We start from the raw sequence: 10,826 nt of genomic DNA on the forward strand, positions 1-10,826 counted from the left end.
AAGAATTTAGATACGAGAATAATTTTATCCTTACTGAAATTATTATAGTCACTTGGATTGTTGATTACGAATGTAAATGAATAAAATTGTAAAATTGTTGATTATGAGTGTTCAAGAATTCTATTATTAAATGTTGATTATACATTTACATTTAAAGAGTACCAGCATTAGCATTATATTATCAATTTCAAATATGAACTTCAGTTTAGTATTTTGCAATGATATGTTTCTTATAATCTTATTATTTTACGCATACATATATCTGATATATTATCAATCAATCAAATACTACATATTTCGAATTGCGTCTCTTTCATTATTTCTGTTTTACTAAACCAGATATTACATTTCATATGTGGATATTTCTACTTATATATAATATAAATATATAATTAACAAGTATTCATCTAATTTTAATTATCGATTGTAATATCGTGTTACAATTAATTTGATAGTTTGTGCCGGAACTATTTGTTTAAATTTAAACCATAAAGAGTTTTAAATTTCCCAGAATATGGCATACTCAATCTATGATTAGGTTAGTTTTTATGTAGCAACGCATTATTCTGCCACATGGTGATTTAATATTTTGTACTGTATAATCTAAATTTATACTTCAATATAGTGTTGAAAGAATATAACAGTATAAAATTTTTAAAGTTACTTTAAATTTATTAACGCAGCAGGTTTGTATATCAATTAATAACGTTAAGTTACTCAAAAAAATTCTAATAATAAATTTCAATGTGTCACTTATTTTTCAGTTTTTAAAGTTCATTGAAAATTATATTATATTTTTAGCGTTTTTAAAAAACGCTATTATATCCCTATTCGCACGAAGGAAATAAAAGTCAATATAAGCGCGGAAACGCATAACTCAGATTAAGTAAATTGGATCTTATTAAAAATGCAAATGAATTCACAGAACCGTGAGGACATTGAGAAAACAGTATTAGCGCTATTGTTTTCACGAAAAAGAGAATGTACATTATCTGAATTGACTAAAGATTATTATGAAACAGAGGGCAAAGCTATACCTTGGAGGGATTTAGGATATCTCACCTTTTTAAATTTTTTACAAAGTATGTCAAAGTATGTTCAAATAGAATATAGGGATAACGTACCTTATGTAAAAGGTATTCCATCTGATAAGTCTAAACACGTGAGTAAATTAGTAGCTAATCAGAAAGATAAAAAACATATAGTTAGAAGAAAATTATATAAACCAAATCAATATTATCCACCTACTGCTCCTCAAAGGATTTATATACCTGCTGAGATATTAATCAAGATAGTCAGGTTGGTTAATGATTATCCAAATGGTATAAGCAAGGATTACCTATTTAACTATGTACAGTCACTAATGCCTTCTGTAAATATTTTAATGAGCGATATGGAAGAACAATTACATGAATTATCACACAAGATTTATCAAACACGAACTAAGGTTTTTCCAATTCAAAAGAAGTCAACAAATTTTGATTCTGAATCACTCATAGTGACTGCAAGTGGAAATGAAAATATGAACGATTTGTCAGATTATAATGAAGATGATTTTAAATTTGTACCTTTATCGTTTGATACAAATGTGAAAACTAAACCTACATTTAGTTTTATTAAAGAAAATGTATTTAAGTGCCAAGATGAAATCACAGAAAATAACTGTGTTTCAACTGTGGAGCATGTTTCAAAGAAACAAATTGATCAAAATAATTTATCTAATTTGCAGAATTATAATTGGAATGTTAAAACTGAAATTCAAGAAGAATTTAATAATAATATAGAAACAGGAAATTCTTTGAATAGCAAAAAAGTTGAAATGCTTATAAACCAAAGAATTCAATTTCGTTTAGAAAAACTTATTCAGAATAACACTGATGGAATTTGGTGTGCTGATCTTCCACAAAAATATTTGGAAGAATATGGATTTCCCTTGAATTACACAGAACTTGGTTTTAACAGTGTTAGAGAGTTTGCATCGCATTTACCTGAAATTTTTCATTGTGTTCAACCTTATGATTCAGGGGATTTCATGCTATATTTTGCTAAAATGGAAATACCTTCAAATAAATCGAAGGAAAAACACAAAGTTAATCTTGCACAATTACATCATATTTATGTAACAGATGACGAGGAAGAACCACTTCCAACATCATTGGTAAATAGTCCTTGTTTAAATCAAACTTAATAGATTTAGTACATATGTATGCAAGTTTAATATTTATAAATTTGTAGTCACTTGATACATGTAAGAAAATAATACCAAATGGTATAGTTACAATTGGAGAAAGTGTAGGTCAATTGGATGTCGCACATTTAGTAAATGATGAGAAGCCTTATATAGAAATTATTGTTGTAGAAGTATTCACTCCATCATTCTTTTGGATACAGCTCCGTAGAAAGCAAAAAACATTTAAATTATTTATGGATGAATTACAGTGCGTACAATGAAAGTAAACATTTGCAATATGTAATGTAGTTAAATGATAGATTGTGAAATGATGATTATGTATTACAGCAATTTTTATATGGCAAAACATCAAGAATATGCGATGCCACCAGTTGTACTAGAAAAGGGCTTAAATTGTGCATGTATGTACAATAAAATATGGCACAGGGGTATAATAAAGACAGTTAAACCTGACTTACAAGTTACTGTAGGTATACAAGAATGATACAAATCATATGGATTATAGATTAATATAATAGTGACTCTTAGTAATAATTATTTGCTACAGGTGATGTTTTATGATTATGGTACATTAAAGACATATCCTCCAGAAGCAATACACTATTTGCATAGAAGGTTTTCTACTCTACCAGCACAAGCCATACCATGCGGTTTAATTAATACCAGGCCATACAAAGCATTCAAATGGACATCCAGTGCTACACATCATTTTGCTATAAGGACATCACAGATACCTCTGATCGCAACAATAGCATCAATTAATACAGAGGTAAAAATAGAACATGTTCCTATATGCTGTAACTATCTTTATTAAATAATTATATTTATTAAAGGTAGTTATATGTTTAAAGGAATTATTAGTTTATTGCTAATTGCTGTTTTTCAATATAGGACAATTCAATGATGGTGACTTTAACTGACACAATAGAAGAGGAAGATGTACATATTAATGATTGGTTAGTTGAGCAGAAACTAGCACAGCATGGAAAAATGGTTTGTATGAAACTTCGAAACTTTGCATTTCATTATTATTTAGAATGTCAAGAACGTACTAAACAGAATTCTAAAATAACGGAAACTCTCAAATCAGTAAAACCAATAGAATATACTAAATCAATATTTTCTAAAAACTATTCTAAACATAAAGTAGCACTGTATGACTTGAGTGTTGATTTAGAGTCATCATACAATGCCTCTAATGCAATACCATATCAAAAAGTGAATAAACAATCACAACTTCTTAGATCTCATGATTGTCTTAAAAATGGTTCTTCCATTAAAAAAACAAGCACTTGCACACTGAATTATAAAGAAAAACAACTTAGAAATTTAAAGGCATTGTATGAAAAGATATCCAATCTTCGGCAGATTTCTCATTCTAGTAATAATAATAGTAACAAAGAATCTAATGGTAATGTGGAAGACAATAAAGCTGTAAGTTCTAGTTCAGTATCAAATAGAAAAAGCAAACAAAATTCACACGAAGAATCTTCTAATCATATAGAATCTAATTATAATAAATTTGATATTTCCACTTCTGTTTCATCTTTAAAGGACAAAAGAATTAACAAAGTATCGAATAAAAAATATAATATTTTAGAAAAGTATACCAATATTCCTAAAGAATATGCTCATCATTTTTATATACAAGATCCAGAAAATGAAAGCTGTATGGAAAATTTTACTAATGCATCTAATGGACAGTATGAGTTTAAATGTATAGATTGGTCTATTACTCAGAACAATGTAGTGCAAAAGAAACAGTATGTACCACAGCAAAACGTAATGGAAATAATTCAAAAATCAGTGTTAAAAAAACGAGATGATGTACCATTAGTTCAAGGTTGTTTTTTAAATGCAGTTTATAACAGTGTCCATTTTGCTGTAAATGATGAAGATATATGTTGGTCACAGACTGGAAATATTAATAAATCGGAAAACGCATCTTCATTAATATTGAGAGACATACGAAAACGTACAGCGAGTAGAACACCAGAAAAAATAATTGCTATTCCTGAAAAAATAGTAGGCACGTTAACAAAAAAGAAATTGTCCATAGAAAATGTAGAATCACCAAAAGACATATCTAAAAATGTAAATAAACCACAATTCACAAGCTCTTCAGAGGGGAATAACAGTCTAATTCTTGATAATTCAAATTCTTCAACTGATTGTGATATATTTTATACTAAAAACTCTCTAAGAAATTCTGTAGATTCTATAGATGATACATCTCAATTTGAGAATAATTCTCTATATATGAAACCATATATTCCTAACAATAAGTTGTTGCAAATATTATGTATGACACAGCAGACATCAAGCAATACTTCGGATTTAGATTCCGACGATCTAAGTGTCTCAGAAATATCTACACCATATCGGAAAAATGTCGGCAATTGCAATGAGAAGAATAAAGCGGACAAGTATGAAAATGATGTAAATGTTGAACAGAGTATATTACATGAATCTAATTCGAAAATTAACGTTAAAGATTTTCTACATTCTGTTGAAACAGAAAATATAAATTTAAACGCAATGAAATCATCCAAATGTTTGACTAATGGAAATGAATCACATAACAAACTAGTATTGAGAGAAGGATCAACATTACCAAAAATATCAATATTGACAGAAGAACCAATAGTAGTTCAACCAGTATTAACGCCGCAATTAAGAAGAGAACCAGTTTCGATTGAAAAATTAGTAAATACAGAAAAACCACCATTGCTACAAAAATCAATATTAGAAGTAGAATCAGTGAAAAAATTTGAACGAACAGAAAATCCATTATTGATCAAAGAAACAATATCAACAGAACTGGTACCAGTAACTGAATTATCAATGCCTGATACAATAAGCGAAACATCCAGCATACAAGTTTTTAATGATATTGATTTAAAAAATGATGAAGAAAAATGGGATGCACATGTGTCAAATGCTGATATGTATAATTTGCTAAGAATTCATTGTCCTTTTAACAAGAATATTCAAAATGAGTTGGTCTATGAACCCGATGCATGCCTAAAAATAATAGAAGTAAAGGATTCATATCCAACTGAGAATATTAATGTTTTAGACAATCCTCAGAAGCAAGAAAGTAACATTTGTGAAGATGTACATTTAACCGATAGAATCGTGAATGATATAGAATATTCAAGTACTGAATCTGAAAATTTAATGGATTAACATGATGAATCTATTAAAACTCTAGTGTCTGTGATTAATCCTAAAATAAATGTATAAACAAACAATAAGTACAATTTTATATCAAGTGCAATTTTAGTTCCTTGGAAACCATAAAGAAAAGTGAGAACATTAGTAGAAATGATGAAAAGAGACGCATTATTGGAAAATGATAGAGTTGAAGAATAAACAAGAGTATGTAGTTTGAAGAGACTGTAGAATTTAAAAAACTTAAATTCAAACATTGTTTGATACTATATATGAAAATCTTGTCTGCTCATAACAGTAATGAAAGTATTTTGAACCCTCATACTTATTTCACCAAGAGTCTTTATATAATAGTCACGATTATATCCTGAAGAATTTCAATGTTATATTATAGCTAATTTATACTACAGTTTATCTATTTTTCATTTTTCGAATATCATGTACAAATTAAACTGTCATCTCAGTTGAACAGTGCTGCTTTGTACAGATTTTTTATTTATTGCAATTACCAAGTCTTAAATACTATATAGAATTTCCTTGATGAGATCAGACAACCCAGGATTGGCACTGGTATAATAGGTTGTTCAATAAATTTTCTCGAACGACAAAACTTATTGAACAATCTAGTATAGTGTAGAAGGGATACAATTTGCTGCAGAGAAGCAATCGTTTCTCGGTTCTTTCTTACCTAGCGAGATGGAATAAGAGCGGGGCGACTAAAAGCGAGCGAGGAACGAGACAGACATTGTAGTATCAGGCGTCAAAAGATGGAACAAAACAAAGTATCAATGGTTTGTCTGTCTCGTACCATTCTTCATTCACTTTCAGTGCCTCTGATCTACTCTCGTTTCATCTCATCCTTGTCTTTGCTGCGACAAGAATGGAATTGGGAGAGTATTTAGCACTCATCGAGTAGACCAAAGTTAAATTTCATAGAGAGAATACTCTATTTTTATAAAATTATTATTTTTCATACCTTTGGGAAAAATACGACCTTTATGTTATCATAATATTTATGTATACTGTGTTTTTTATTTTTGTAATAAAAATATTGTGATAAAGAAATCAACTGTGTACATTTTACTCTGCACCAATATTTTTACAGTACATATAACGATCTCATAAAGTGATCATTTTTCCCAAACTGATACATTTCACGTAGCACTTAAACGTTACATACACACACACACACAAATGTGCTTCATCAAATATCACTTTATTTGATCTTTTTCTTTGCTTTTTTTCTTTTCAATAGGGTGATAAAGTTGATATGAACAATTTGATGCTCTATGTAGAGGAAAATTTATTATTTTCACCAGAACAATGCTACGAGGCAGAGATTAGTGTATTTAATACTAAAACAAATACAGAAAAAAAATCTATAAATATGCCTTTGATATCACCTCAAAGTATCTTAGGTGATAAGCCATTAATATTTTCTTCTGAATTTGCTTTATCTGATGAATTACAAAAATTGACAACTATCAAAGAAGAAAATTTACAAACTCAAACTCCTGAAAATGATTCATCATATACTATATTTACCTCTAAAAACCCTAATACAAATCCGTTCTTACAAGATGATAATCAGATTAAACCTGATTTAACTCCAGAAAAATTCTTGCAGTTGTGGAATGAAAACTTAAAATTACAAATGCAAATAACTGCAACATTTAATGTACTTTTTAATAAAATAATGAAGAATTCTAATATGGATATAGTTGACAATCCAGCAAAAGATAAAAATGTTCTAAACGTAACGGATAATACGTTTCTACATACTAATAAAGATATGCCAACATCGGCAAGTTTTATAACTGTAAACACTTCAAATACATGTCCAGTTGCTTTATCTTCAACCACAAATAGTTACACTGATACAAAAAGTACTGTTATGAATGGTAACTTTATGAATAATAGTTATCCAATTAAAAATTCTGCACCTACTATATCAGATCATAAACAATCATTGCACATTTTCTCTAATAATGAAAAACTTAATTCAAGTAATTACATTGATTATCTTCAAAATAATGATATCCAAAATTCAATTAAAAACTTAAATTCATTATATTCTAACTTTTTTATCTCTACAGACAATAGTTGGAATGCAACTAGTCAATCTATGGCAAATAAACGAATATCAAAGAACAAAATTCCTCCGGGATTTGAAAATATTGATCCGAAATTTAACTCGGATAATGAAAACGATTTTTTGAATGATACAAACATTGATGTTTCAATGGTTACAATGTCGGAAAAATCTATAAATAGTGAAACACTTTTAAAAGAAACTAATCCTTTTAGGCTTAGTTTAATAAATAAACTACGAATATTAGATTCGCAAGAAGAAACCTATTTAAGTTCTGATGACAGGGTGTCTGTTTTGCACAAAAATCAATTATTAGACACCAAACATGATCTGGTCAGTTATGAAAAAGACAGTTCCAATGTCAAAAGCATAAGCCATGATATTCCAGAGAACTTATGTAAAGACATATCGTACAATGATTACAAATATTTTTGTACTGACAGTTCCAATAATGCAAACAATACTAATAATAGTTTGTCCGCATTAGATGTAAAATCTATTTCCACTGATTATACTTGGACTGTGGATAATGTTACTAATAATATGTCCAAAGTTATTATCAACAATCCATCTGTGATACACAATACTAATGAGGTAAAAGGAACGAAAAAACCTGTAGAAATAGATAATGAAAGCACCCTGATATCAGATAATTGCAATTATGATACATTTGCATACACTCCTTCATATCTTAGAATTAATTCACAAGAACATGTTATAGACCAAAAGCATAAAGAAAATACACCTGTTCCAGTCTCCCGTTTTCCGTCATCAAATAAATGTTTCATTGATCAAAATGTACAGTCTGTTGACAAAATAAATGAACGAAAGGAATTTGATACAAACAAGACCTATAATTTTAATCAATCTTCACTTATGTGTGGTAATATCTTTTCTGCATCAAAAGAAGTTTCTAGTTGCAATAATCTAAGTAAAGATGATAATATAAGTAATTCTACACCTTCATCATGGTTACCGTTTAATAATTTCTTGCCATCAGTATCACAAGAACAAGATAATACAAACATCGATGAGGGATACTTAACTAGTCCATCTACCTTACATACTTCATTCACATTATCATCGTTAGAACAACCAACTATTGAAGTAGATTGTAGTCAACAATCATTGAGTCAAAATTTAAATGAATTGTGCGATACATCTGCAAACATGTGGATCAAATCGGTTGAAGACAAGCCTAATATTCAAGTTGAACATTGTGATAAAGTATATTCTCCATTTAAGAAAAATAAGGATGTAGAAATTACATGCAGTAAAAATCAATGCCAGAATTGTATGGAAAACACAACTATGAAAGATACTGTAGAAACTCAAGCTATCATGGGTCATACAGGAGGAGAGAATTTATATGCAAAAGAGAGCAAGTTAAGAAATATTTGGAAATCACCTATTTCTAAGGAATTCATACATGTTGATAAAAACTGTACATATTCGAAACATTTATCTCCAAAGTGCAAAATATTTTTCCAATTAATTGGTATGTTCTACAAAAACTCATTAGTTAATTAATACTATATTTTATTTTTGTATAATTGTTCCCTTTTTGTAGAATTACCTAAGCAAGCAATTCACATATTTCACCATCAAGGAGAAGGATGGTTATTAGTGGATGAATTTCTTACATTTACAGAATTTCAAACATTTTCATGCATGTTAAATTTCTTATATGTACTTGACATATATGTACCGTTTAATGAAATTGACAAAAGTCAATACTCAATAAAATATATAGGAATGTACAGGTAAACATTACAAATTTGTTAGAAATAACTTTTTTACTTTCCTTAGATAATCCAACGAGTATATTACTTTATTTTAGTACCTTATTAAAGGCCACACAAGACATAATGTATAATATTAATAGTCTTCGGTTAATATCAATAAACTCAGTATTTGAATTGTTGAATAAAGTGAATACTATTTCTCAAGAGGATGTACCTAATGCTATGAACAAAGTATTTTCAACTGATTTTATACATGAAATTTTGGTAAGTATTACTATGATTTTGTTACAATACCCTAACATATAATACTCTCCACATTATTCTTACATAATATTATAATTTATTTTCTTTTAGTTGGTCGTATTTGCATATGGAAAGTTCAAGTATTATATCGAAAGTGGAGAACAATTATGAATTGTTGGTTACATGTTCCTTGTTATGAGAGATATTTATATTAATTATTAACACAATTATTTTGATATTGTTTATTTATGGTTTAATAATGTCGTAAAAAAATAGTACATAAAATGTCTTTTTCGTTTTACAACACCGAAGAAGTATTGTATCGAATTGTTAAGATATACCGATTATATTCATTTCAATTTTATGAAACAAATATTTCATTAAGTTTTATTCTTGATTTTATTTTTCTTCTTAACATGTATAACATTAATACTATATTTGTATAAAAGTATTAAATTGATATTTTTTTTAAACTCTGTTTTTTAAATTTCTTTCTCTATTGTCTAAATATTTGAAACAATTCAATTTTTTTTTAATACAATCGACCTTACACCGGCATATAACATTAAAAATACATAATTTTGTATCTCATAACAAATTATAAAATCTCAACCATTAATTTCGGTATTAACACATATAACTTAGTTAAGTAAAAAATAATAATAGGATTCGCACGAAAATCGTTTGAAAAGGTTTCGATTAAACTTGCGCATATCGCCGGATGTAGAATACACCCATCTGGCGTTGGTTTATCGTAACTCGTTTGATAAAATCGGGATCGAGCTGTGTTCAGTTACATTTGATGGGTGACATTCTCTCGGTTTAGTGCTTGCATCTTAGAACGAAGTTGACTTGTTTGTGAAAAACAATGGCTGGCGAAGATTCACCGGAAAAAAATTTGACCGGATTTTCAAAATACTACAACAGTGTTACGGATCGTGGTCGAGCAAATGTAAGTAACCTCAAAGTCTATTCACGTTGCGATGTTACTCAATTATTATCTAAGAAATTCGAAGGTTTTGTCGCAACTGTTAAATTGTTTTAAATATGTTGTTTCTTTTTATAGGTAGCTAAAACAACTTATGCGGCGATAGCTCTCATAGCTCTCTACTTCTATTTAAAACCGAAGAAAAAGGCTGCAAACTAATTCGAAGATGAAAGCTAGTTGAGCGTATTATGTAATAAGAGTAATAGCGTATTGTTCTGTTTGAAATAAAGAAAAAACAAATTTTTCCTAAATCGTTGGTTACTAATATTTTCATATTTTATTTTTATGATTATTGCACATCAGATTGTGCAAGAACTTGCAATACTTTTGTTGCTATGGCGCTGTTCTATATACCATTTATTGCAGATTTATTTTGCGTGTAACAGAAAGTGT

General features: G+C 28.7%; 2 protein-coding genes across 4 annotated transcripts; both read left to right on the forward strand.

The window, feature by feature from the left end:
* The first annotated feature begins 553 nt into the window (after positions 1–553).
* LOC143155002 (uncharacterized) lies at positions 554–9,780 on the forward strand. 3 transcript variants are annotated; one of them, XM_076327190.1, is made up of 11 exons: positions 554–686; positions 765–2,158; positions 2,236–2,438; positions 2,519–2,657; positions 2,739–2,960; positions 3,083–3,184; positions 6,621–7,371; positions 7,462–8,955; positions 9,028–9,220; positions 9,298–9,466; positions 9,557–9,780. In XM_076327190.1, the coding sequence occupies exons 2-11, from the start codon at positions 908–910 to the stop codon at positions 9,614–9,616; spliced, it is 4,584 nt and encodes a 1,527-aa protein (XP_076183305.1). In that variant the 5' UTR covers positions 554–686; positions 765–907; the 3' UTR covers positions 9,617–9,780. The 3 variants fall into 3 exon arrangements, with proteins under 3 accessions (XP_076183305.1, XP_076183304.1, XP_076183306.1); XM_076327189.1 differs by having other exon boundaries at positions 6,621–8,955; XM_076327191.1 differs by having other exon boundaries at positions 6,993–8,955.
* Positions 9,781–10,205: 425 nt separating this feature from the next.
* LOC143155265 (ATP synthase F(0) complex subunit k, mitochondrial) lies at positions 10,206–10,684 on the forward strand. Its single transcript, XM_076327790.1, has 2 exons — positions 10,206–10,397; positions 10,512–10,684. The coding sequence occupies exons 1-2, from the start codon at positions 10,314–10,316 to the stop codon at positions 10,590–10,592; spliced, it is 165 nt and encodes a 54-aa protein (XP_076183905.1). The 5' UTR covers positions 10,206–10,313; the 3' UTR covers positions 10,593–10,684.
* Positions 10,685–10,826: the final 142 nt, after the last annotated feature.

The sequence above is a fragment of the Ptiloglossa arizonensis genome, chromosome 2, assembly GCF_051014685.1.
Source record: "Ptiloglossa arizonensis isolate GNS036 chromosome 2, iyPtiAriz1_principal, whole genome shotgun sequence".
Lineage (NCBI taxonomy): Eukaryota > Metazoa > Arthropoda > Insecta > Hymenoptera > Colletidae > Ptiloglossa > Ptiloglossa arizonensis.

Coding starts and splice junctions, on each gene's coding strand:
- LOC143155002 (XM_076327189.1), top strand. CDS start 908: ATGCAAATGAATTCACAGAACCGTGAGGACATTGAGAAAACAGTATTA. Junction 8,956..9,027: donor AATATTTTTCCAATTAATTG/GTATGTTCTACA, acceptor CCCTTTTTGTAG/AATTACCTAAGCAAGCAATT. Junction 9,221..9,297: donor AAATATATAGGAATGTACAG/GTAAACATTACA, acceptor ACTTTATTTTAG/TACCTTATTAAAGGCCACAC.
- LOC143155265 (XM_076327790.1), top strand. CDS start 10,314: ATGGCTGGCGAAGATTCACCGGAAAAAAATTTGACCGGATTTTCAAAA. Junction 10,398..10,511: donor CGGATCGTGGTCGAGCAAAT/GTAAGTAACCTC, acceptor TTCTTTTTATAG/GTAGCTAAAACAACTTATGC.